The following is a 27,225-nucleotide window of genomic DNA, read 5'->3' as shown; positions in this document are numbered from 1 at the left end:
TTTTCATAAACACTGCCAACAATGTGCAGACTTCTCCTGTTGTTGGTTCCCTAACGCTGGCAGTATTCTCATCCTTCTCATTTCAAAAAAAAAAAGAACAGAAAAGAAAAAAAACCCACAAGAGAAAAGAGAACGATGGGAAGAAGGAAGAACAAAATCTAATCAAACCACTTCCAATAGTTCATATACTCCACAAGGTGTACATTTGCGTTTTAAAGTGACTAAACAGCTTCCACCACAGCTTAAATGAAAATTTTAATTATTTACTTTTATACATTCTAAAGCAGAAATGTTTTTAAAAAAATCAATCAAGACCACCATTAAATACACACATACAACAGCTTTGTAGCACAAGTATTTAGACTACTTTGTGGAAAAGTTAGACAGCAATTCTAAGAGTTAATGAATAAGGTTGCCTGTGGGTTCAAAACTATTAGCAACGGTTAACATTAACATGACAAAAAAGATTCTCCATGTTATAATCATGCTTTTCTGTTAATAGGAGATTTCAAATTATTTGGCTTTTTTAAATTTTTTTTTTTAAAATATTCAGCTTTTTATCTCACTTATATATAGGGTTGTTTTCCCCACACACACCCCTCCACATTTGGAAGAAAACCTTTCATTTCTCCAGACTTCACATTCTTGAACACTGAATATGTATTGAAATTTTCAGGTTGGCACAGTCAGAGGTGACCGCATTTAAACACTAATTCTTTGTTTAAATGTACTTAACCACTCCTCCGAGTAAAGACTGACAGTCTCCTACAGCTACCTTTTAAAAAACAGGCAAGTAATCATCCTTGAAAAAGCGTAACAATGAGACAGTTGGTTTGTTATCCGTTTCCTGACAAATTCTGCTCCTCCAGATCACCAGTCAAGGACACAGAGGATTTTGCAGAATGGAAATAATACATGAGTATTTTAAACCAAGACAGAAAAATTTGAAAACAATACGATCACCATAAGAAACAAACTGCTAAGTTTCACTCCAACAAGTCATCTCCTCCTCTCACTGTTTCATCATTTTCCCTGGCAAGAGAAAAAGACATACCACGTAACTTTAAAATTTAACTTTCAGCAGTCCTTCAGGGGAAACCTGACTTAGGTGCTCCTAATATACAGTCTGCAAGTTTGCACACGTTATTTATTCAAACGTTCCTTCAACTGTTCTAGATGCCTTGCATCAGCATCCTGAAGAATTACGACAGTCGCTTTTGACTGAACCGGATTAAACTCTATGGTCATCAAACAACAGAGATCTATCAGTTGTTTTTGGCATTTCTCTAAACCATCCTTAAGCTTCGTATGTAAAGCTCTATCCTTTTTCAGCCTATTCATTTCAGGCACTGAAAAGCCAATCAAACTTGTCAGAATATCATCAGCAAAATCTACTTCGAGATAAGCTGAACCATCAGAAATTTTTGCCTTTATGCCCCAGGACCCATTGCTGCTTGTGAGGTTTCCAGTGAGAGTAACAATAAAGCACTTAACTTTCAGAATCGTAATCGTTTCTGGGTTTTTTGCAAGGAGAAGGGAAATATATGTGAAAGGTGAAGAATCTAAGTCTAAATGTGCCTCTGCTGCTCTACAAGGAAAGGTCTGTGAATCATGGTTCTGCTGAACTGCTTGTGGATCTGGTTTTGAGAAAAACAGAAGATCATTGTCTAACCGCCTGCTGTCAGAATTGGGCTGAGATTTACATTTGCTCTCATCTAGGTATGTATCATTCTGCCTTTCTTCAGGAGGCTTTTCCAAAGAAAAATCTGTAGAACTGCAGGTCTGAGGTAAGCTCTTGTGCTGTGAAAAGCTACTCATACTATTTCTATATCCATCAAATACTGTTCTTCCAAAAGTGTTTTGCTTGCTTATAGTGTCTACAGGCTTATTTCTTTCATTCACATCATCTTTTTCACAAGTGCCATTTAAAGATGAATTGCAAGAGCTTCTAGATATATGTGGAAGCCTCTCAGTAATTAAACCTATGTTTCTGTTCACAACCACTGGCGGCACTTCTTCCGGCTCTCTTTGCATCTCTTCTTCCAGAAGAAAGTCATCCTCTAAAGGAAAGTCATTTAAAAAGCCATCATCATATTCTGTGGGAGGTGAAACTTGTTCATCTGAACTAGGCAAAGGCCTTCCACATTCTCCCAGCAAAGCGTTTCCATTGCACACAGTCAGTGAACCTGTGGCTGTACTAAAATTGTTGCTTCCACTGCAATATCCACTTTCTAAAGCTGTTTCATTGTTTAAAGTAAATTCATTACTATCACCAAGACTGGCTAAAAGCTCTTCATCCGAAGGGCCTGTATTTTGTTCGAATTCATCCACAGGCCTTGAAACAATTTGGTTGTGACCAGCCCACCCAACAGAATTAGGGCTTTCAGTTTCTCCAATTAACATAGCAAGGACTCTTTCTTGAGAATACTCCTTCAGAAGAACATCCACTTCACCGCCCAACAGTTTCACATTTTCTGGTTTAAGCAGAAGGACTCCAAGACGATATGCAATATTACCCTGTACAGTGATTTTTGTTCCAGGAGGAAGATTACTATGGAGGACAGGCACTGGTTGATACTCCATGCCCTGAATTTGATGTATCCCATCAGTCAGTTGCAGCATCAGCAGTCGAGTAGGCATTGCTTCCCAGGGCTTCTGAAATGCCTGAGTACTAGTTGTTACTTCTTCATTTACAGTACTTTTCCCTCTTAGCTTCTGCAACTGCAAATATGCTGGCTGGCTAACATCAACCAGTGAGTCAATCTGTATAGAGTAGAAGCCTGACAACTCTCCTTTGGGAGCATCTAAGATACAGTCAGGCAAAATGGGATATTCCAAATCTCTTAGATCGGTAAGAAGCCATTGCTCAAATACCTGCCTGTTGATCTGAGCTTGACTTAAATTACTACCACTGTTTTCTTCCTGGATCCAATTAATACATGCTTCCAACCATGTCCAAGGAACTTTAACATGCCATGTTGATGCAAGCCAACTTTCCACTTTTGCTGCAATGTTAGATGTAGACATCTTCTTTTAAGAGAGTGAATTCCCTAGAACAAAAAAGACATATTTACTCATCTGACAACAGCTAATGTTATAACAAGTCTGCTCATTTTTTATAAAAAACTGGTCACAATTCAAAGTTCTGCTATTCTACGTGTGACAAAATAGAAGCAATTTAAATTAAAAACACTTCTACAGATACTAAAAATACATGCATTTCCAATATTTGAAGTTTCAATCAGCATAAAAAGTACGTGTATTTGTGTCATCATGGAGTAGCAGTAAAGTATAGAGACTTATATGAGCAATCCTACTTGGTGACATCCCCTTTTCTGTTGATTTAATTAGAAACACCTAACTGAAATCCTTTTGTTACAGATGGAAAGCAGATAGATGAAAAAAAGAATGAAAACAACAAAAGCAGTTGTTACATGTATGTCCTCTGTTTTTTTGTTTTATTTCTGTGGGCACTGCTGTTAACACTGTTTACTTTTAAAATTGACCTGAAAAGTTATTCTCCCATTACATCAGCATTGTTATTAAAAGACCCTAACTACAACAGAACCAAGCTGGGATTTTTCAGCACTTGTACCACAGGGCTGACTTCTCCACTTTAACTGGATGAAAGCTTTGTAACTGACAACAGAAAGCTAGCTTGAAATATCACTGTTACCTAGAGACCCAGCCCAGGGTTTGGCTGCAATAGCACCAGGTCTTGGCAGTCATTATCACAGGAACATCAGTGGCTAATAACCTGTAGCTTCTTGTTAGTTTAGGAAGTAGCTATGCACATTTAAAATAAGAGTATTTCAGTTGGAAGGGACCTACAACAACCATCTAGTCCAACTGCCTGACCACTTCAGGGCTGATGAAAAGTTAAAAGAAATAAAGGCTATTGTCCAAATGCCTCTTTTTAAGGCATTGACAGGCATGAGGCATTGACCACCTCTCTAGGAAGCCAGTTCCACTGTCCGACCACCTTCTCCATAAAGAAATGCATACCTCTGAACCATTCCCATGTGTCCTGTCATTGGATCCCGGGGAGAAGAGCTCAGCACCTCCCTCTCCACGTCCCCTCCTCAGGAAGCTGTGGGGAGCAATGAGGTCACCCCTCAGCCTCCTTCTCTCCAAGCCAGACAAACCCAGAGTCCCCAGCCGCTCCTCACAGGACATGTCTTCCAGCCCTCCCACCGGCTCCGTTGCCCTCCTCTGGACACATTCCAGGACCTTAACACCCTTCTGAAACTGTGGGGCCCAGAACTGCACACTGTGCTCGAGGTGAGGCCGCACCAAGGCCAAGTACAGCGGGACAATCCCCGCTTCTGACCGGCTGGTCATGCTGTGTTTGATGCCCCCCCGGACGCGGTTTGCCCTCCTGCCGGCCAGGGCACGCTGCTGACCCACACTGAGCCTGTGGCAGCCAGCACCCCCCGATCCCTCCCTGCAGGGCTGCGCTCCAGCACTCCTCTCCCAGTTCATACTCGTGTGCAGTGCTACTCCATCCCTGGTGCAGAATCTCTCATTTGGGCTTGTTAAATTTCATCCTGCTGATGACTGCCCAGTGCTCCAGTCTATCCAGATCCCTCTGCAAAGGTCTCTTGCCCCTCGAGAGCGCCAACGTATCAATAGCAAACTTGCTACTGATGCATTCACCTCCTGCATATGGACCGCTTGCAGAACACTGATGAGGCTGCCTGACTGCGTATGGATCATGTGTAACCCCTTAGAATGGGTGTCCGAGGAGCTCAACGAAAACTGCAAGTACTGTAACAGTTCAGAAACAGAGGTTTGCGGTTGGTTCATCGTCACTATAAGCTGCAGCGAAGAAAGACCCCCCTGCCTCCAAGCTCCCACAGAGCCCCACCACGCAGAGGACACCGCACAAAGGGTAAACCAGAGTAAAGTGCAACCGCGCGCTCGCGCGGCGCTGTCCCCCGCGCCGGGCCCCGAGGCGAGGCGAAGAACGGGGGGCTGGGGTGTCACACCCCGCACCCCTCAGGGAGGCCGAGCCCTCTTCCCCCGCGCCGCCTGCGGCTGAGCCGCCCGCACTTACCGGGGAGAGCAAGCGCGGCACCAACTGCGCCACACCAGCCCCCACCGCCGCGCGCTGCGGACGGGGAGAGGGCGCGGCCACTCTTCGCGCGCAGTTCCCCAAAACCCCTGCGCACGCCAGCAGCCAATAGGAGGCGCGCGTCGCGCGCGCTTTTAACCATCGCGAGAGCCACCACCCACTGCCCCCCCCCCCCCCCCCCCCGGCACCAGGCAACGAGCAGAAGGAGGGATTTTTGCAGACGCCATTTTCTCTTCTCACGACTGAAACCGCTCTCGCCCTCCTTTACCGCCTCCGCCCAGCGCCTGCACCGCTTCCATCGCGGCTCCTGCCAAGCAGGTAAGCAGACCGGCCGGCACGGCGATGCCCGACGGATAGCGCGGCCCTTCTCCCCGCCAGGCCTACTTCGCCCAGGCCCTCACGGAGGGCGAGGTGGCGTGGGGAACCGCCCCCCACACCTGACAGGCAGGGGCCTTACCCAATGGGGCGGCGGCGGACCCGCGGATGGGGGAGGTGTTGGGACCAATCGCCTGGTGGCGCTGGTGGATGTGCGCGGTGGCCGTGGGGGCTTCTCCCCTTTCTTTCCCGTACGCGGTGGGGCCGGCGGCGGGCGCAGGTACGCGCAGCCTGCGGCGAGGTGTGGCTGGGGCCAGCGAGGAGGGGGCGCTGCTCGCGCGCTGGGAGACCCGGGGTGGGGGGGGGGGGGGTGGGGTGGGGAACAGGCCAGACTGGGCTTTGCTGAGGCCCGCAGAGCTGCTGTTGTGCCCCTCTCAGCGCAGTTGCCTGACACAGCGATGCGTGAGACCTGCGCCTGCCCGGTCGCGGGGCCTTAATCCCCGGGAACTGCCGCCGCCGTGCCCCGGTGCTCCCGTGGTTCCCGCAGCGACGGTGGTGGAAAAAGGCGAACGTTACGTGGGGAAGGAGGAGACAGGGATGTCGCCGCCTCAACTAATGCTGGGGCAAGCCTCTCAGGCGGCTGAGGGCAGTCTGTGGGCCCCAAGGGCCGCTCCCGCCCCGAGGGGAAGGCGAGATGGGTGGCCGCAGTCCCTACGGACGGCCCCAGGCCCTGTGGCCCAGCCAGCATGGCTCCCTGCGGGGCGGCGCGGTGGAGGCCGGCGGCGCTGGCAGGTGCGCCCTACGGGAGGGGGAGCGCCGGCCGCCGCCTTCCTGCGCCCGCCCTTGGTAACTCTGTGCCCGGGGCGAGTTGCCGGGGATTATGGCGGGCGGAGGGGAGGGCGCTGTCGGCCTCGGCCTGTGCGGAGGCGGCCCTGGGAGGCCGATGGAGGTGGCGCGTCTCAGCCGGCCGCTGTTGCCGGTGGCGAGGTGGCTGTCACGCTGCGCCGGCCGCGCTGGGGCCAGGGCCGCCGCGCGCCTCCTTTGTGTGTCCCTGGGCAGAGGGGAGTGAACCTCCGTGCGACCGCGTGGTGGTGGTGACGGCAGCTTTTCCGCTCCCGGCTCCGCCTAGCAGCGGGCCGGCGCCATTACAGGGGCCGCCATTTTTGTCGGTCCGCGCCGCCGGGTAGGTGAGGCCAGGGGCTGCGGGGTTACGTAACGCCGCCGCTGCCCCGCGCAGGAGCCGGGCGGGCCGCGGAGGCCGTGACGGCGGCTGGAGGCGTGGGGGCCGTAGGGAGAGAGAGGCGGGCGGGAAGAGCCGCCGCGCTCCGGAGGGAGCGGGGCTGAGGCGCGTCGGTGTTTACCAGCTCTTGGGCCTGCGGTAGCTGATGCCGCCTCTAGCCTTTCGTGGCCGCCTTATCCTTCAGGTGTTTATAAAAACACGGGATTAGTCAATGTAATCCCGCGAGCTCCGTTTACCCAGTAGAGAGCTGTAACTGAGAGCACCTTACGTACACGTGGCTAGGGGAGTAAATACATGGGACTAGGGGAGGCTAAGCCCTGAACAGTATTGCGGTTCGCTCCCCGCAGCCTCAAAATTGTTGGGGTCGTTGGAAGCGGAGTAACGGCTCCAAAAGCTCTATTTAAACTGTAAAAAAAAAAAAATCCGCCCCCCCCCCGCGCCCCTCAGTGTTTTGGCAGTGTCTGCCTGAGTTTCTGCTGTCGTTTAGCTCACTTTGAGTGCTGGAAAGACCAGTGTGTACTGTGAAGGCAAGGGCCTGCTGTAAGCCTGTACAAATGGGGCAACAACTACAAGTTAACAGCTGGCTGAGAGTATGTTGGAAACGTTAGATGCACCTAGTTTCTTATTTCCTTCATGGATATCAGAATGAGTGGTATTACCACTTACCAAGGCAGTGAACATTAATAAAATACAGGGATGAAATATGATTGAGTAGGTTGAATATCTGTAGGAACACATTCTTAAAGAGTGTAAGTCACGAAATTATTTCTTTGGTCTAGACCTCTTTAATGTGACTTAATAGTATTTACAGATAAATTTCACAGCAAAGATCAGCTGCTTTTGAGGCTCTTGGCTCTGTGTGCAGAAAGTTATATGTAATTACAGAGGGTGGTATTTTTAAAAGATTTTTTTCCAGTGTGGCTAGAAGGTATTTGTCTTTTGTTCATCTATTATACTTGAGTGGAAAGCATGCTAAAATGCAAACTAGTACGTTGGTAGAGAATTTTTAATGCTTAACGCTGACAGTTACCGTAACGGGACTTTTTTTAGCTTAAATTGTTTAGAACTGAACAGCGGAGCAGATTGTTACATAGTGTCCTTCAGAAAGCAAATCCAAGGCATGTATCATAAGATGTCGAAAAGAGGGGCCTGGATGAATGTTCACTTGAAATACCTGAAATCAATTTTTAATAAATGTGGCTACTTAAAGCTAGCTATGTGCCCAAAAAATAGAGTTCAGACTGTAATTGTTTGTATGTAAGTTTACAGACTTATATTTTTTTAGTGGTGTGTTTGGCCTGAGTATGCTTTCTCTTCTATAATCAAAAACTTTGCGGCAACAACTCAGGTCAAACCTCTGAATTTTGGCTGTAGTGAGAATTGGAGCTGTAAGCAAGCAGTCACAACTGATCTATGCTGTTTTCATAGGCTCTTGAAGCAATAGGCTGTTGGATTTTGATCCCGCCCAGAATACTTGACTTTTTTCTCTGCAAGGATATATAATAGTGGTAAGTTCTAGAAGCAGGCATTTCTTCTTGCTTTTTCCATTTAACACGATGTTACAGTTTACCTTTTCACAAAATATATGTACCAGCTTTTTTATTCTTCAACAGATTTTGCCTGTCCACTTAAGAAAAAAAGGCAATGGAGACTGAACAACAGGAAGAGACCTTTACCAACACAGAGACAAATGGTAAATTTTTTAAAGGACTATTTCTTTTTAGAAAAAAAACTCTTTAAATTTCAGTGTTGCTAAATATTTTGTAATGCTTCAACTGTATCAGTTGTTTGTATCGGCAGTAGTTTTGCATTCCACATTAAATCTTTTCATATTTAATTGGACTTATTATTTCAAAGCATAAATGCATAATCATTCTGTTGGCATGTTTTAAACATGGGATAAGTAGCTGAAAGTTATGACTAAGGATTTAAAAATATGTCATAGGTAGATCTAAGTACTTGTGTGGAAAGTGTGAATATGTAAGAATACTATCAGGCATATCCATTAATAGCATTTCATTTAGCGCAGGTTTATGTTATATGTGAAATACCTCTAAAGAGCTTCATGAAAAACTTCTTGGGCATCATTACTAAATTACTTAAACATTAAACAGTGTTTGAAGTAGTATTATTCCAGCAGTATTTCAGTGTTGGACAAGTTTCGTTTGAGCTTTTTGCCTGAAAGGTTTTTCCCAATTGTAAATCATAAATAAATACTGAGTGGGTGATGCTGCACTGCTTTAGACAGTGTGTTATGAATTTCTCTCTGACTGTGTAACATTCTCACTTAAACCATAGTTCATAGATGTCAAATGGATTTTCGGTAGTTAGTTGATACATAAGCTGATGAAGTAAAGACCTGTTTCTGTGCGATGGCTGCTTAGAGTAGGCATCAGTAATTAGTACTGGGCTAATAGAAAAGAACGTGTTAAGAATACAGAGCATAAATTCTGCATGTTTTCCACTTTGTTAGAACTTAGAAAGTTAAATAAATGCTTGTGTTTCTCCCCTATGGACCTTTCTACAGGCAAACGTCCTGCAGAAGATATGGAGGAAGAGCAGGCCTTCAAAAGATCTCGGAACACAGATGAGATGGTTGAATTACGCATCCTGCTTCAGAGCAAAGTATGCTCTTACATTTCTACTGGTTTTGCTTATAGCATTGCTCAAGATGGTGACAAAGTGTATGTTGGGATGTATGTTTAAAAGAATATCTACTTTATTTAATATGAGATAACATACTAGGACTAATTTTAAGTGTGCATGAATTCTAGTAAAAGTATATTGCTGTGGAATTACCTTTAGTCGTTCTTTTAAATGCTAAGTCCCTGAGAATTAATACAGTTATTCTTAAAATATGTACTTGCTGAAAACAGAGCGATAGAAATTATATGGTGTTTTTATATTTGCATAGAAGGTTATTATTTTGAGGGGAATGATTGTATATTAGTCTTTGGAAAGGAAGCAGTTTAGAGAATGATCAGCTAGGGATTGTAAATTAAATTTGAAATGTAAGATGAGAACTTCCTTAGGATTTTGGTAACTTTCCCAAAGACATGCACTAAACTTGTTCAAACATATCAGTAGGAAGAAACGTGGGAGTAATACTTCAGGGATTGCAATGGTTTTGTTGACAAGTGTAAACAGTTACAGTAAAGTTGCTATGTGTGAATTGCCTCTAGCGTTTCCAGTTGTTACAGATGAGCTGTACTTCTTGAAGTATCTCAGCCTTTTGTGTTGGCATGGGGGAATGTTACCTTAACTTTTCGTGACATTTCTGACCAGTAGTCAAGTTAGATAGGGTACTGCAAAATGTGTTGAATGCTGTTAGCATAATATATCACTTGTGTAATAAAAGCAGTAATTTTGCATGTAATTCTTGAAATAACCTGGTAAAAATAAGAGTCTTGCAATTACTCTTGACTATCTGCTAGTTTATTCCTATTACTGTAAAAAGTTGAAGTTAGTGGTTAATGTCAGCTTTAACCTTTTTCAGAATATACTGCTCTTAGAAGTCAGATAACTTACAGAGGTATAAACAGAATTACGACTTGAAATTATTAAGAAATGCTTGGAACGCAGAAGTGGAATTTGCAAACATACTCCTTAAATTTATAAAAAATAGAAAGCTGATCAAATAAATTAGGGAAGTCATTGACTTACATTACATTCATACAGTATAATTTGGAGAGCTGAGATAGTATATGAGTTTGCTTTAACACAAGCAGAATTGCCTAGAAACTTCCTTTTGGAATTGTAATACTGGTTGTAAAACTGAACATCATCCTCTTTATTAAGTTCAGTGGTAAGAGCTGTTGGTCATTTTTTCCAAGGCCAAACTATATCAGTTCATTTCGGTTTGATTTGAACCTTTCAAAAGCAGTGCCTGCCCGCCCCTGCCCCCCAGGCCAACAGGGTAATGCAGAAGCAGATTTACTATTCTTAGGCATGAGTTCAAAAACATAGTGTGTGCTGTGTTGGCAGAACATAACTTTTGAAAACTATTTTCCAGAATGCTGGAGCAGTGATTGGAAAAGGTGGCAAAAATATTAAGGCACTTCGTACAGACGTAAGTATATATGAGTTTGAACTAATTTAACACCAATTCTTTCAGAGCACTACATCGGAAGCTTGATTGCGTGCATTTCTAGAAATGGCAGCAATTCCACTCTAGACATCACTAGTCTAGTTGCAGGCAGTTTGTATTGAGTGTTAAACTTAGTTCTTCAATCTCTAGTAATTGAAACCCAACTTGACTCACGTGGGAAGAGAGGTTTATAATAAATCTCTTTGCTCTTGGATAGGATTCCACTAAACTACACACTACAAGCAAGTAAATATCCTAATTAGAAATATTGACAAAGCTTAAACCCCTTAATTGTACCTTTCCCGTATGTGTGATTCAGTTACAGTACTGCTAAAACCATTGCAAGTGGCTGGCATAACCCAGTGATAGAGCAATTCTTTAACTTCCTTTAAAAAAGCAAACAGAATAGTCCCATCTGTTCTTCAACAGCTTGCACATGAAGCACAAAAGCATTAATGTTAAGGTTGCTTGATTTAAATACGGGTATAGAACAGTAAAAGAACATTCTATTCTGTTACTTGGAGGTGTTTTTAAATGGTCATGACTTACTTGCCTATTCACATATTACAGTGGGTTGACTCTTGTGATTAGACACATGCTCAGCATTAATGTTGTGTATTTATAAAACTTGGCAACGCTTCTTAAACTCCATTTGTTTACACTCCTGTACTTAACATCAGCAACAATTTCAACAGTTTTTCCGATCAAGACTCTGTTCAACATGAGATTTGGCAATATACCATTACAGATCAGTTCCAACTAAGTTCATAAACTACCGCAGCTAGAATTCAGGTTTAAATTTAAATGGTCAGGAATCAGTAACTTTGGCAGCTAGCTGGGATTTTTTTTTAGGGTGTTTTTCTTGTGATGGCTTTTTGGTTTTTCCTTTTTTTTTTTTTTTTATTTTTTTTTTTAAAAGTAAATCAATGTCACCTAAGTCCAGATAATTTAGATTGGTCTGGAAAACTAGCTTTCCCAATTTGCCCGAGGTTCTAGTAATATCAGTCTCAACAGGTTTTGTGTCTACCCTCATGAGCCAGCCTGCTACTGAAACATATGCTAAAAGTAAAAAGTAGTTTAGTCAGATCAAGTGACTCATTTTTAAGGTCCATACTGTTAAGCCACAGTTGGTGTAGCAATCCGTTATTGTGTTAGTCTTCAGAACAACTTAAGCTTGTTTCATTAATTGAGAGTAATGAGTATAGTTTGTATTAAATTAAAATTTATTGCTTTTCCCCCTTTTCCCTCTCCTTGTTTTTTTGGCCATATATCTCCGTTGCCCATGTACTGGATCGACTTGCCCCTGCGTTGCCCACCATGACGTTGGCCCATCCGCCCCTGAACGCCCATGTGAAAACCCTGGTTGGCTATGCCCAAAAATGTGCTCGTTGCCAAACGGGTACCATACTTGACAACTTCTGATTGAATGCCCATGCCCAATGCCAACATCCACGAACGCCAATGACCAATGCAGTACAATGCCAGTGTTTCAGTCCCAGACAGCAGTGGCCCCGAGCGGTATGTCCCAACAGTTTATGCCTCACTGCCTGATTAGAAAGAGAGAAATGTATTTTATTACCTGCCTTTGATATAATTAAATAGTATCCCCTTATAGACGGTGTATTGTTTTTTTCAAGTTTTCTGTCTTATTTTCCCCATTAAGTCTTTTTGTCACTGAACTTTTACGTGAGTTGCCCACCCAAACAATCCACTAATTTTATTTCAATGGAAGGAGCACAGCTTCAAGTGTTGCATATTTGCTGCATTGTAAATCAAATTGTTTCAAAATAGTCTCTCGCTCTGTCTTTGTGGCCCACCTTGCTCCCCTCAACATTGCCTGTTCATAATTATTTCTGATGAAATGCTAACTCTGGTTCACTTCCCTTCACTTCTCATTTGTTCTGTCTTTTATTTTTTGTTTTACATTTGTATTTGTTTTCTTGGAGAGCCCATTAGTAATCTGATTTCTAACTGGTCTCATAACCTTATTCCAGATACAATGTTCACGACTTGCATATCCCCACTTTTTCTATGAGAAGGTGTGCCGGTTTTACCAATGTAATAGCGAGGGTATCCTAAATTAGTGGTGGCGGGGAACATGAATATTCACTTCTTTCAGTTCTGCGTCAATTTCTTGCCCACTTAATCTGAGCCCTTCCAAAAGCCCATTCTGTCTTTCTCTCTGCAAGACCTACCTAATCTTAAATTTATCATGCATATATGTTGGGCAAAACCAAAGATGCATGTGTTGTAAATTGAGCAAACAGGTTTACTTTAAATGGGGAATATTAATTGTATGCTCTTCTGTATAGTAAATCTTGTTGGAATTCTGTGTATGATGAAAAAAATTTACTTCTTCTTTTCCGCCTTCTCCATATTGTCTGACATGGTGGCCTCCAACAGAATCTTGAGTATAAGTGCAGATATAGAGACAATTGGAGAAATCTTGAAGAAGATTATCCCTACTTTAGAAGAGGTATGTCTCTTAACATTTGCTTCTTTTTAGAGGTAAAAATCAGCTTCTAAACCAAGATGGTTCTAGATGATTTGCTGCTTTTTAAGTGCAGGAAATGAAAAAATGAAACCAAAAGCCTTTTAAAGAAGGGTTTTGGCTTTCAAACTACATGTTGGCATTTTTTTGATAGGGGACAGAGTCAGTAACTATTTATTAAGCATTTCAAACAGTCTTCTGCCTTTCAAAATACTTGCCTGCTGACCTGTTTCATTCCCATTTTGAAGTAGTTTTATTGTAACGTGTATCCTGCATTGGCTTTGTAAGTAGAGTGTTGCACTGTTCGATACCTTCTTAAACCTTTGTAGGTAGTTGTACAATGTAATGTGTTACAAATAACAAAAACTGTTTTGACATCAGTTTATGTTGATGTGAGGTGCTTAAATAGTTGTGATCCCATCAAAGGAAGTAGAGAATTACAATTCAGCAATAAATCATACCATTGTGTTTGGAGAAAAAAAATTAACAAAACCCCATTTTTTAAAATATTTATGTGACTAATATTTTACTCTTTTCTTCACATGCTTCTTTGTTACAGTATCAACACTACAAAGGCAGCGACTTTGACTGCGAATTAAGACTTCTCATTCACCAGAGTTTGGCAGGAGGAATTATTGGCGTCAAGGGTGCTAAAATTAAAGAACTTAGAGAGGTACTTGTTTCTTGTTCTTCTGAGATTTGGTGTAGGTATCTTCTGTGCAGCAGTTCCTTCAGAACATAATACAAACATGATTTTGGTGTTCTGTGAGTAGCAACTTTCTTGCAGACACTCAGGAGTAAAGTAGTTGTTGATGATAAAGCCTAGGACTTATCAAGCTTCTAAGCAGTATTTCTGGTAATGTTTTGAAAGGAAGGATTCTTTTTTCTTTTTTCTTTTTTCTTTTTTTTTATTATTATTATTAAATTAAAATGGCATTCATCACTCCTGGAATGAGCTGCTGCATAGACTAGATTTGTGTGATTGGACATGCAAAGTGCTTTAGGGTGAATGCATCTCCACAAACTCTTCAGATAATAATTCAGTAGATGTCTGAATATTACTGAAAAAGGGATTTCTTTTTATAATCTTTTCTTAATTCTACCTCCTAGCAGACCATTGTTTTCTTTCAGTGAAGGAATGAGATTTTGAAAAGCTAATGGTCTCTTGTGAACTTAAAACACTTCTGTTTTCTGTCTTGTCTTGGTATTGTGCCAGAGGCAATTTCAGGTCAGTTCAGGCATAAGCTGAGAGCTGTTTGCATCGGTTGAGAAGGGCAAGACAATTAGACATAATTCTAGTAGCTTCGTTCTCTTGCACCCAAAGCATGTTTTCTTGACATGTGAAGGTTAATACAACCTCTGAGGTCACAAGGATATGTGGTCCTTTTGCTGGTATTTAAATAATGGTGTAAACGAGCCATAAATGAGAGGAGAAAATTAAACTTCTGTCCTCTCCATAGAAATTATGTCAGCACAGATCTTAAAAAAAAAAATAATAAAAAAAAATCTTAAAATTGAATTTGTTGTGAGAACTCTGAAGCAAGCATGCATCTAAAATGGCAGGGAATTTAATTGTCTTTTGGACTGTTTCTTTAAAAATGTTTCAATGGCTTTATAAAGTTGTTTATAATAGTTATTTTAGACAATCTGGTCTTTTATTTTTCTTCAACAGAACACTCAGACCACCATTAAGCTCTTCCAAGAGTGTTGTCCTCATTCTACTGACAGAGTGGTGCTTATTGGTGGAAAACCTGACAGAGTTGTTGAATGTATCAAGATTATCTTGGATCTTATCTCTGAGGTAATGTTTATAATAAATTTATTTTATTCTTTCATTAGCATTCCTGAATGTTAGGGATCATTTGGATGAAAACAAGCATCTTTCAGTTTCTCTTTTTCCTACTTTTCCAGTAACAAAGTGATTGACTGTTACCACCTTTTGAAGTGATTTCAGTTTCCTAGAATTGGGGTGCACCTTATGGAGGAGGGAAGCAATTTTTTGTACTAGTGGGCCATTACTCATTGAGATGCAAAATTTGAAAAGGGAGTCAAAATTTTTCTGCCATGTATAGGTAACAGCACTTTCTGTACAGAAACCTAGTTCAAAGGAAACAGGTCACATCTCCTCTTTGCCAGCACTGAAAAATCAAGAACATGTTCCAAATGCTTAAATTCATATTTATATATTTAATATATTACTTAAATATGCCAATTGTAATAGTCCTAATTCAGTTTGCGGGGTTGTTTTTTGTTTTTATGTTTCAGTCTCCGATTAAAGGGCGGGCCCAGCCTTATGATCCCAATTTCTATGATGAAACATATGACTATGGTGGCTTCACAATGATGTTTGATGATAGAAGGGGACGTCCAGTAGGCTTTCCAATGCGTGGAAGAGGTGGTTTTGATCGAATGCCCCCTGGCCGTGGTGGACGACCTATGCCTCCATCAAGAAGAGATTACGATGATATGAGCCCTCGCAGAGGACCTCCACCACCTCCACCAGGTCGTGGTGGTAGAGGTGGCAGCAGAGCTCGTAATCTTCCTCTTCCTCCTCCACCACCTCCTCGTGGCGGGTGAGTTGTTGCATAGATGTGTTAGACAAAACTCACGTTGTGTTTAGCTTCCTGAATTATGTTCACTTTTCCAGTGTTTCTTGATGTTGGTCATGATTATGCAAGATGCTGCTCTTTGTGCACATAAGAGATGGGTGGGCACAGGCAGAAATAAGCAAAGGTGTTGACCTGACGTGTTGATGTTTCACCAACCCATTTTCTTTATTCCCTCTTCCCTCATTTTTAACCCTCCTTCTTCCCCTTGGTCCATTGGGACCCCTTACATGCAACGGAACCACTTTTAAACTGGCATCTTGACTTCTTTTGTGGCTGAACTCAAATCTGAAAGCATGCCAGACTCCCAGAATTATGAGGTTCACTGAAAAGATGCTAGTTTAAAAACTAAAGGCATTACTTGTTTCTTTTCTATACCATTTGGTTTTGAACCTTCATGGTGCACTTCACGCATGTTTTTAGACTTTTTAGCATGAGTATAAAACCTGCTAATTTCCCTTAGTAAGGCTTCTGAGAGGAGCAGGGGGTTAGACTGGTTGAACCTTACAGGTCCTTTCCAATTTGAGATACTCTGTGATTCTATGAAGATTGAGTACGTATTAGACCAGAGTATTTTGAAAAATACTGGAATTTAGTTATTTGCTGCACTGTTCTGATCTACGCAAGGTTACTTAAACTTTTATCTCATTCAGTACTTGGCTATAGTAGTTCGTAATGAAGTTGTGCATGAACCATGAACATGAAACCTTAACATTGGAATAAATCAAGGAGCTTACAAAGCAATTCACATGCTGCTGTGTTTTTTGTTTTAGAGATCTTATGTCCTATGACCGAAGGGGCAGACCAGGAGACCGTTATGATGGCATGGTAAGAGTTTAAAATTTGCCTTATGTTTTATAAGCGCAGTTAGCATGCTGACTGAAGATACCGTTGCTGAACGCATATACTTCTTTCTGCGTGGGACATGCATGGTTCTGGTGATAGAACCAGAACATTTTGTCCATACAAATACTCCTTCCTGTGCAGGAATGGGATGTGATGGTGTCTGATCGTTTGCTTTCTTTCCTCCCTGCTGTCTTGCACTGACTGTCTTTTAAGATAGTTTTTTTTTTTCAATCACATGACAGAAATAGGAATTGATAGGCCTTTCAGATAAAGAAAACATGTCAGAACACTGTTTTCTGAAGTTCTTTGATTCATACAAACATTCTTAACACTAATGTTGGAAAACACAAGTATAGATAGAATAATGCAGATCATAGAACAGTATCTCTGAAGAGCTCTAGCTGATCTGGAAGGTGGTTGCTCTTTTGAATCCATTCTGTCTATTTGCTGGTGTCTGTGTCTGCAAAAAATCCACTGTAATTCCAAATGTTTCAGAGCTAGAGCCACTGCTAAGTTGAGTCCTAATTAAATTAGATATATTCAACCATATTAATGCTAATACTTGCTGAGGGAAAAAAAATCTCTCGTAGTATATAGAAGCTTAAAAAAAATACTTAAAGGTACCCTTCCATGTTATATTCTGAAGTGCAACTTCCCAGCAGTCATCTGCTGTTATACAAGGTTCCTGGGAAGAGAAATCATGTGTCTGGAAGGTAATAGCTACAGTAACAATCTTTTCTCCTATGTCTTTGTTTGGCACCTTCTTTAAGCTGACAAGTGAGACAAGATTTTTTTGGGTTTTTTTTCCTTTTAAATGAATAGACGAGGAAGGAGTGGAGAAGAGCTGTGAAATAAGACTACCTAAACGGGCTTTACACATTTCCTCCTTGGGAGTAAAAATTAACTGGAAGTGTGTATTGCAAGAATGTCACATGCTTAACTAGAAATACTAAAATAAAAGATTTGCACACAGTTACCTAAGAAACCTGTTCCTCATGCTGCTGTGCATGTTAAGAAACTGGAAGAACCGAGTACAAGTACACCTCCAGTATTCCTTATTTGTATTTACCCGTTTTCAAACTCAGTTTTTGTGTTCTTACATTTGCAGCTATCAAAGCCAGTGCTAGAGTGTATAAACTGTGCTCAGTTTTTTGAGTATCTGGTTGAGCACAGGCTTACTTAGCTTGGCTCTGGGGCAGTAGTGTGTTCTATTTTTATTCCATTCCAGCTAGAATTAAAAAAATCCATTTTGCCTTCTGTTTAGCATGACTTTTGTCAGGTTAACCTTTGCTTTCTTATCATTAATTCCTACAAATGGAGTCACTTCCGTTTGTTTTTTCTTTCCAAAAAGCAATTTTATTTCATCTTCATGGTGAAAGTGTTCATGGCTTTGTCTCCTTTATGACCAAGTATCTTAGCCTCTTTAAAGTGAGGACTACTTCCCAAGAAAGACAATTTAATTTCTAGTTTCAGTTAATCATGATCATACTACCCTAAATTGTGTAAGCAGATAGGAAGTCTTAATGTGGATTGTGAGGCCAGAGCTGGAAATGTTATGGCAGAAATGTAAGGTTTCTTGTGCTGCCCTTCATTTCACACAGAAACCATTCTCTAGCAAAACATTTAAGGTAGAGTAAACAAGATCCTTGTGGATTGTGAACTAAGCAATAAATGGGAAGAGCTGCTCTCAAAGTGGAAGTGCTCTTTTACATAGATACAATAAAAGGCAAGAATAGATGCTTTTCTCAGATGAACATCTCAAAAATCATGGAAATGCTGAATGTATGTGCTGTGGTTTAACCCCAGGTGGTAACTAAGTACCACACAGCCACTCGCTCGCTCCCCCACTACACAGAGACATGGGGAGAAGAACCAGGCAGGAATGTGAAAGTCGAGGGTTGAGATAAAAACAATTTAATAACTGAAATGAAATAAAAAATACAATTACAACAATAATTGTAATGAAAAGGATGGAGAAGGGGAGAAGAATAAAATCCAAAGGAAAAGGAGAAAAGAACACTAGTGATGCACAGTACCATTGCTCACCACCTCCTGACTGATGCCCAGCCAGTCCCCGCGCAGTGACTGGTAGGCCCTGGCAAACTCGCACCGGTTTATATACTGGGTGTGACATTCTGTGGTCTGGAGTATACCTTTGGCTAGTTTGGTCAGCTGTCCTGGCTGTGTCCCCTCCCCATTTCTTGTGCCACTCCAGCACTCTCGCTGGCAGAGCCTGAGAAACGGAAAAGTCCCTGACTTAGTATATACCTAGCAACAATTAAAAAACATGTTATCGACATTATTCTCACACCAAATCCAAAACTCAACACTGTACCAGCTATTAAAGAGAATCAGCTCTTACCCCAGCTGAGATAAGGACAGTAAAGAATTTTATTTTTTTGCTAGTTCTCATTTTTTACTAACAACAGAAAGACTGAGTAGTTCGAGACCTTTAAAACTGGATGCTGAATTGTGAATTTTGTGGAATTTCAGAGATAAAACTGTATTGACAGTCTTACAAATGCTGAGATGAGAAAAACCCATTTTGATTTTAAAAGGTGTGTTAATTCCTCTTGCCGGTGTAGAGTCACCCACTTAAGGTACTTGTCTGTTAACAGGGCTTACAGCTGTAGTTTGTTTATGCACTGCTAATGAAAGAATTTATTTGGTTTATAATCCCTCTTTTGAAGCTTTTTCCTGAAGGACAGACTTTTGTTGTTCCTCTGTGAAGAGTGTTATATTTCAGTGTGTAACTACTCCAAATCAAAAGCCTGTGGACCATAGGAGCTATTTTGAGAGCTGAAAAAAACCTGAATGTATTTCCAGTATTCTTTTTTTTTTTAATACCTTGTTCTCAGGGGTCTTTCAGATACATAAACACACACAGATAACAAGTGGGAGGGGTGGACAAGTAACGTGGACAAGCATAGAGTCTTTTATCCCCTCACTTGTTTTTCAATTTAACTGATCATGTTTTCAGAGGACTAAAAATTTTGAAATCTAGATTAGTGGAGACTTAAATCAGAATGTCTCCGATTAAGTGGACTGTTTCTCACAGAATTCTGTGTCTTCAGACTTCTAGTGTGCTTTTGTGCCTTCAAATACTCCTAGTTCTTGAGCTTTTCTGTACATGTATGTATATACATGTGTCTTTGATATATAAACACTTGAATAAAGGCACATACAGTTAAAAAATGCAAAAAGCTCTTGATGCTTATGAGATAGGACACTCACAAGCATGTAATAACCCAGTAAAGGAAGAATGTCATGACAGCTTTTTTATTTATCCACGCACATGCTGGAAGAACGTAACAATTTCACTTCTAGCTCTGCCTTAAAAACCAGAGAAGATGATGGTAAAAAAATTTTACATCAGTTAGGACTGCATGCATTTTCTTTCTTTAGATGTAAAAGTTAAACTATTCCTTATTCAGCCAGTGTGTCATCTGGTCTCTATTCTAGTACCAGTAGTCATTAGCACAAATGAATCTGTATAGGGACGTATTCTGTTACATATGTTAAGATACCCTGTTTGAGAGGCTGGTTTTCAAGTGCGCAAATCAATATAAATTGGTGCAATTGTAGACTTCTGAAAGAAAGCAATGCTATATACTAGATGTTTTAAAAACAATGAGATTTCTAATACAGTCAGGCGGCAGCAGATTGTTAGTCTAGTTAGTGGCTAGATGAGGTATATGGAAATGAATTGGTAGAACATGAGAAGCAGTGTCCTCAGTGGCCTTCCCACTTGACCTGCGGTTGGTATAGAGATAATCACTGATAGTTGCTTATTTTAATCTCCTTAAACTTTGGTTCTCTAGCATGTGGCAGAAATAAAGATTTTTATACATAGTAACCCTTGAAGGTGTTCTAAAAGAAGAAAAAAAAGCTTGTTTAAGCTTCGCTTTGCCATTAGCTGTCTGACCTTCTTTGTTAGAGGAAAAAAACCCACCTGTTTACACGACAGAAAGAGGGGAAAAAGTGAATATGACCACTTAAGGTTTCCTTAAAGTGAAATTTAAAGGGAGCAAGCCTTAAAAGTGGTCTAAATCACACTTCTAAAGTTTTTGTTGTACACCAGTACGTATTATATTCGCTTGACAAGTTACTTGTAAGTCTGCATGACATACACTTAATACAGATTTCTTTACTCTTTTCTTCATATTACGTTGTGTCTGGAAGATGATGCAGTGTCACGTGGATGCCTGTGATGACATGCAGCCACCAGAGTTGGTGAGTTTGCTCAATCTTTTTTAAAACTGTTTTATTGAACAGGTTAAGTGATAATGGGAATTTCTTGATCTGGAGTGTAGTCAGTGGCAGCTTGCACCTGCTGAAAATCATAAAGCTGTCCTGACTTAAAATTTATCGGCAGCGTGTCCTGTGCAGGCAGGTAATGGTGATAGAAACATGGAAGTATGCAGCACCACAGCCAAAAGGAGAGGAGCTTTTTTGTGCCTTTTTTACACCCCATTTTTGTACTGTAAATAGTAACTTTCTCCATAACTGATGCACTGTAGATGCTACATTTAGGATATGCGTTTTTGTATTAACTTTGTGTGTTTTCTCATATTTCAGACAGAAAATACTAAAAAGAGCTTCTTACTTAGATTTATGTATAAACTATTACACTTATCAATGTCTTTGAAAATACACCATTTGATCGGATAGGTTTTGGCAAGAGAAGTTAATGGAGTTCATCAGGTCCACGCTGTCTAGAAGATGGCAAAGTGCTGCCAAATACTAAACCTCAGTTCTTTGCTTGCATAAGTACAGCAAATGTCATTGTTTAACTCATCTGTCAAGTTCGTTTGCTGTCTTGTAGTCTGGGTGGGCAGCAATGAATGATAAAGGAAAGGATTGGTCTTTAAAACATACTAGCCTAAAAAAGGACCCTTTGGCAAGTATCAACAGGAATATACCTGTGGTGTGAAGTACACTGTTCTGAACAGCTTCTGAATTAAGTCTTAAGCAGGGTCCTTCATTCTCTTGTATTCTGGACTCTACCACAAGTTCTATTATGTTGTATTACAACCTGTATTGCTAAATAATGTGAGTACACAATATAGCTTAGAGACAAGAGGGTAAGATCAACCCTGTGGTCTGAGTAGCCTTCGTTTTGATACTCTGAAAAGGTAGCAGGTAAATAATCTGAGAAAAGTTGTAGCCTTACAACTTCTGCAAACAAGTAGTTGTGGTTGGTTGAACTTGGCTGCTTGCCAGGTGCCCACCCAGCTGTTCCTCACCACCCTACCTCCCCCTCAGATGGATGCGGGGAGAAAGTAAGAAGGAAATGCTTGTGGCTCAAGATAACAGGGCAGTCACTTACTGGTTACCGTCATGGGCAAAACAGAGTAGACTTGTGGAAGATTAACTTATTGCTACTTAAGAATAGAATATCATGGTGAGAAACAAAGAGGAAAACTAAAAACACCTTTCCCCCACCCTTCTTCCCAGGCTTAATTTCATTCCTTCATTCCCAGCTCTTCTACTTACTCTTGCCATGAGTGATGCAGGGGGTGGATGGGAAATGGTGGTTTGCAGTCAGTTCACCACACTTTGTCTCTGTTCGTCCCTCCTTACACTGTTGCTCTGTTGCAGTGTGGGGTCCCTCCCATGGGATACAGTGGTTCACAAACTGATCAAATGTAGGTGTTTCCAATGGACTGCAGTTCTTCCAAGTCGTGTTTTTAGCAGAACAGAAGTGACTCATGTCATGATGATCAGTTCTGAGATACAAAGGATTGTAGCATAATCTGAATCAAAAGACAAGATACAGAGCTATTCTTAATAGCTTTGGATTTTTTATCCTAAAGATGTAGATTACAGAGGAGGATTGACAGTCACTGGGTAAACTTTTTGTCCCAAAACTGGAGACTTGAGTCTCTTCTGAGCTGTATTGGTAACATTAATAAGGCTGTACTCTGATCTTTTCATTTGTCTGTTGGTTTAGTTCAAGGGTCAGGAGTAGGTCACATCAATAGCTGTCTACCAGCAGCTGAATTAGTGAGACTGCTAGGTAAACTGGTACAGCTGGATTCTTTATGTCATTTTATGTCTTACTCTTAGAGATCTTGGCAGGGCACGGTAAGAGGTTAATGAGACTTTCCCTCACCCACCCGTTTTGTTTCTGGTCTGCCCTCCATTATGCTTCTGATTGCAACACTGTTGTGTTTATAGTAAGGCAGGGTGTGGACATCTTCGCATAAAATAGGCTCAAGAGTTACAAATATGATACTTAAGATGAAAATATGTTAATGAAGCATGGCTATTCAATATTTAAGGTTTTTTTCTCTTTCTCTTACAGTTTGAGGGTGGCTCTGGATATGGTAAGTGTTTATATAGGACTTCTATGGGTCTTTATTACATAGTTATTAAAGGGCTTGATGCATACGTTTAAATCAGATTATTCTTATGCAGGGGGGCGTGGCTCATATGGAGATCTCGGTGGACCTATCATCACAACACAAGTAACAATTCCCAAAGATGTAAGTAAAGGTGACTTGCACTCAGCTTGTCTTTTAGGAAGAAAAAAAAAAAAAAAGGTCACAGCCTCTTCTTAAACTGCACAAGTAAATCAGAAGTATTTAGGGTGCTTGATAAAAACCCAAATGTTTCTAAATGACCAAAAGTCTGTTCTTCAAGTGTTAGGTTTGTGTCTTCACTTTCGAGACACACTAAATGATTTTAGTAATTGTTAAAATTCAGTAATAGAGATGGTCTATGTAACATGTTTTTTGCGACTGAGCAACTGGTTCCACAGTTTTCTCACCTGCGTTTATACTGTTAATACTGCAGAGGTTGTTTTGGGGCTGTAAAGTAAGCTTCCATTGCAAGTCTAAAAACTAAACTTACGGAAGCTACTCAAACACTGCTGTGATTTTCATAACTGTTTTTAGAGAGAAAGTTGTGTCAGGAAATGAATGTTTTGCTTTCTTCCCTAGTTGGCAGGATCTATTATTGGAAAGGGAGGCCAGAGAATCAAACAAATACGCCATGAATCAGGAGCTTCGATCAAAATCGATGAACCATTAGAAGGCTCAGAAGATCGGATAATAACTATTACGGGAACACAGGACCAGATACAAAATGCACAGTATTTACTGCAGAACAGGCAAGTTGAAGTTTAATGTTATCCCCACTATCAGTTTTAAACAGACATGTGTACTCTAAAGCTGTTCTTTTTTGTGATGCAGTTTTTACAAGGCAGGTTCTAAGTAACAATTTAAACCTAACTTCTCCAGTGGTAGTTCTGCCTTGATTCTCTTCTGTTCTCCGTTCAAATTAAAATGAAGACACTCTCAAAACTAATCTTGCTGGAAGACGCCCTAACCAAGCAATCCTCTCATTTCTCTGGTGAAAACTGCTGCAAAAAACTACTTGTAATAAATTACATAGAGCCTGTAGAAAATATAGAAGATTTCAGTGGATGTTGGCCTAGTTCTGTGTGGAAGACTAGTGATTTTGTTGTTTTTAGATAACTAAATTGACAACAAATCACAGTCTGCCATATGGCACAGACCATGCCTCTACAGGACAAGTTGAAATCTATTTGGTGCTGTTATGCAGCATTTCACACCTTGCTGACATTACTTTGTCTTTTCTGCCAAATAAAAGCTAGCTTCAGAATTAATTTGCTTAGTTTTGCTTTATTAACATGTTGGCTGTCATAGCAGATAATAATGTTTTAACTTGAATGTTCTTTAGATTACTAATACTTAAAATGTGCCTAAAATATATTAATAGACCTATAATTTATTAGCCATTGATATTTTTAAATTATTTACTTTTAAATATATTAGGAACTTGTAATTTTATCTGCTTTAAAAATGTCATTGTGAATGTTGATGCAAGATGTATGGTTCATCATTCTAATACATGCTTTTTTCTTTTTCTTTTATAGTGTGAAGCAGTATGCAGATGTTGAAGGATTCTAATGCAAGATTATTTTTTCTTTTTTATAGTGTGAAGCAGTATTCTGGAAAGTTTTTCTAAGACTAGTGAAGAACTGAAGGAGTCCTGCACCCTTTTTTTTTTAATCTGCTTCTGTTTAAAAAGCCAACATTCCTCTGCTTCATAGGTGTTCTGCATTTGAGGTGTAGTGGAATCTTTGCTGTCCACCAGATGTAACGTTTTAGTTCCTTACAAATACATGGGGGAGGGAAAGGGCACACAAGACTAACATTGAAATTTTGAAGCAGCAGCAGAGAGAGTGAATTTTATTTTTACTCATTGTTGGTAGTAAACTGTAATGTTTTTATGTAATTGTTGTGAACACCTTGCTTTTATGTACACTGTATCTTTCTCAGTTGGGGAGAATACTGGTAGTCCACATGTCCCTGGCATCCCTTGAGAGCGATATGCAGAATGTAATGCTCTTTCAAAAGAAACTTGTTAAGATTGTTGAATAAATCTAGTGAACCTATTCTTGGTGGTCATTTTTATTCAGATGTACATAACGTAGTATCTAAGATGGAAACACCCTTCCCCCCCAACCCCCGAAAGTTGCTGTTAAGCTTGCCCTTCTGCTTCTTTGATATAGATGGAGTTATGTGAGATTTTTTGACAAATTAAAGAAAACCATGTGAAAACAATGACTCTGCTTTGCTGTTGGGAAAAGCAAAAACATTAATGCAAATGTTGTGTAAAACTTGACATTTTTGCAAGTGTTTGGCCCTATTTGCAGTACATTATATATATTGGTGACAGTATATAAATAAAATACTATAAAACTTTGTGATGTCACTGAGTAAACTGGTGAAGTACACCTGGATATAGACAGCTAGCTTAATGCAGGTAACACTGTTAGAAATGGCAGTTGCTGTACCATTACTGAATGATGAAATACAGTTTTCTGAGCTTTCATTTGTATGAGGTAGAAATTCCTGTGAATTGGCAAATCAATAGTATCTAACTCTGTAACTTGTTTTTCATTGTATGCAAAAATTACTGGTTTCCCTGCTGTACGTTGAATTCCATAGAAGTTATTTGTGAGAAATTAAAAAAATATAAAGCCTCTGGATATCTCCTGTAATACCTTGGCATTTGTATTTATAGTTTACAAGTTTTAACTTCACTTCCTGAATAAAAATGAATTTTAAACTGCAGAACTGTGTGGCACATACAGATACGATAGGTCCAGGCTGAGTGTGGATTCTTTTACCCTGGGGTGGCTTTTCTTGGTTTTGTTTTTTTGCCTTGGGTTGTAGAACGTTTCACTTTGCTTTTTTTTTAATGGCGTGGGGTTATTCCTGTGATAGTAAGCAGATGTTTCTAAGACTTTACAAGAAAGGCAAGGAGCTGAGACGGTAAAAACTGTTAGCACCTTGCTTTTTGTCACGAGAAGACAGGTGGCAGCTGAAAGTACCTGTGACACTGGCACTTCTTGGCAAAGGCTAACTCCAAGTTAGAGGAAAAAATCTGCAATCAAGGTTTTGGGCAAAATGCCAGTGGACTAAAACATGGGTGCCAAGTTTCTCCTGCATGCCTCCAGCCTGTGTATGTGTAGAAGGCTGGGGTTGCAGATGGTAGTTCTGGTTTGATTTTTTAGAAAATTGGCAGGAAAGGACACGTATTGACATGTAAATGTTTTTTTGTTTGCCTCCCCCTGCCACCACCACCCCCCTTTTTTCTTTCAGTGCTTTGGATCACAGAATGGTCAGGGCTGGAAGGGACCTCTGGAGATCATAAATCAGGTGCAGCTGGAGCAGGTTGCACAGGATCAAGTCCAGGTGGGTTTGAATGTCTCCAGAGAAGGAGACTGCACAGCCTCTCTGGGCAGCCTGTGCCAGGGCTCTGTCACCCTCAAGGTAAACAAGTTCTTCCTCATATTCAGATGGAAGTTGTCCCGTATGCTGTTGCTGGGCTCCACTGAAAAGAGTCTGGCCCTGTCCTCGTGGCATTCCTCACCCTAAAGATATTTCTATGCATTCACGAGACAGATCCTCTCTCAGCCTTCTCCAGGCTGCACAGGCCCAGCTCTCTCAGCCTTCCCTCATGAGGGAGATGCTTCAGCCCCCTCACCCCCTTGGCAGCCCCCCGCTGGCCCCTCTCCAGTCGCTCCCTGTCTCTCCTGAACTGGGGAGCCCAGCGCTGGGCACAGCACTCCAGGTGCGGCCTCAGCAGGGCAGAGCTGAGGGGCAGGACACCCCCCGCACCCGCTGGCCACGCTCCTCCTGATGCAGCCCGCGCTGGCAGCGGCCTTCTCGCCCACCAGGGCACACTGCTGGCCCACGGGCCGCTCGGTGTCCTCCAGGCCTCCCAGGCCCTTCCCCGCAGAGCTGCCTGCCAGCAGGTCAGCCCCAGCCCGTGCTGGTGCGTGGGGTCGCTCCCCCCCGGCGCAGGACCCTACCCCTGCCTTTGCTGAGCTTCATGACGCCCCCCCTGCCCCACTGCCCAGCCTGCCCGGGCCCCGCCGAACGGCAGCGCAGCCCCCGGGGTATCAGCCGCCCTCCCAGCGCTGTACCACCAGCAAACTCGCTGCGGGCACGCTCTGCCCCTTCACCCAGGGCGCTGGTGATTCTTTTGGAAAACAGCACGAGGCTGAGCACACGCACCGCTCCAGCG

General features: G+C 41.6%; 2 protein-coding genes across 17 annotated transcripts; one reads left to right on the top strand and one right to left on the bottom strand.

Moving 5' to 3' along the window:
• Positions 1-242: 242 nt before the first annotated feature.
• RMI1 (RecQ mediated genome instability 1) lies at positions 243-5,632 on the bottom strand. Of its 4 annotated transcripts, none has more exons than XM_055698563.1 (2): positions 5,532-5,632; positions 243-3,050 (listed from the first exon to the last, which is right to left on the bottom strand). In XM_055698563.1, exon 2 carries the CDS (start codon positions 3,025-3,027, stop codon positions 1,144-1,146), a length of 1,884 nt encoding a protein of 627 aa, XP_055554538.1. In that variant the 5' UTR covers positions 3,028-3,050; positions 5,532-5,632; the 3' UTR covers positions 243-1,143. The 4 variants fall into 4 exon arrangements, with proteins under 4 accessions (XP_055554538.1, XP_014137168.1, XP_055554537.1 ...); XM_014281693.3 differs by lacking the exon at positions 5,532-5,632 and adding an exon at positions 5,057-5,174; XM_055698562.1 differs by lacking the exon at positions 5,532-5,632 and adding an exon at positions 4,485-5,037.
• HNRNPK (heterogeneous nuclear ribonucleoprotein K) lies at positions 5,255-25,681 on the top strand. Of its 13 annotated transcripts, none has more exons than XM_014281710.3 (16): positions 5,256-5,392; positions 8,058-8,137; positions 8,243-8,322; positions 9,157-9,254; positions 10,642-10,698; positions 12,191-12,234; positions 13,120-13,192; positions 13,767-13,880; positions 14,880-15,008; positions 15,473-15,780; positions 16,587-16,641; positions 20,842-20,892; positions 22,967-22,988; positions 23,065-23,147; positions 23,604-23,773; positions 24,624-25,681. In XM_014281710.3, the coding sequence occupies exons 3-16, from the start codon at positions 8,274-8,276 to the stop codon at positions 24,652-24,654; spliced, it is 1,284 nt and encodes a 427-aa protein (XP_014137185.1). In that variant the 5' UTR covers positions 5,256-5,392; positions 8,058-8,137; positions 8,243-8,273; the 3' UTR covers positions 24,655-25,681. The 13 variants fall into 13 exon arrangements, with proteins under 13 accessions (XP_027664248.1, XP_014137181.1, XP_014137185.1 ...); XM_014281709.3 differs by having other exon boundaries at positions 24,563-25,681; XM_027808446.2 differs by having other exon boundaries at positions 9,145-9,254.
• The last annotated feature ends 1,544 nt before the right edge of the window (positions 25,682-27,225 follow it).

This window comes from Falco cherrug, chromosome Z, assembly GCF_023634085.1.
Source record: "Falco cherrug isolate bFalChe1 chromosome Z, bFalChe1.pri, whole genome shotgun sequence".
NCBI lineage: Eukaryota > Metazoa > Chordata > Aves > Falconiformes > Falconidae > Falco > Falco cherrug.
The sequence above is the reverse complement of the archived record's forward strand: the minus strand, read 5'-3'. Positions and strand labels throughout refer to the sequence as shown.

Coding starts and splice junctions, on each gene's coding strand:
- RMI1 (XM_055698563.1), bottom strand. CDS start 3,027: ATGTCTACATCTAACATTGCAGCAAAAGTGGAAAGTTGGCTTGCATCA.
- HNRNPK (XM_014281706.3), top strand. CDS start 8,274: ATGGAGACTGAACAACAGGAAGAGACCTTTACCAACACAGAGACAAAT. Junction 15,009..15,472: donor TCTTGGATCTTATCTCTGAG/GTAATGTTTATA, acceptor TTTATGTTTCAG/TCTCCGATTAAAGGGCGGGC. Junction 23,774..24,562: donor CAGTATTTACTGCAGAACAG/GCAAGTTGAAGT, acceptor TTTCTTTTATAG/TGTGAAGCAGTATGCAGATG.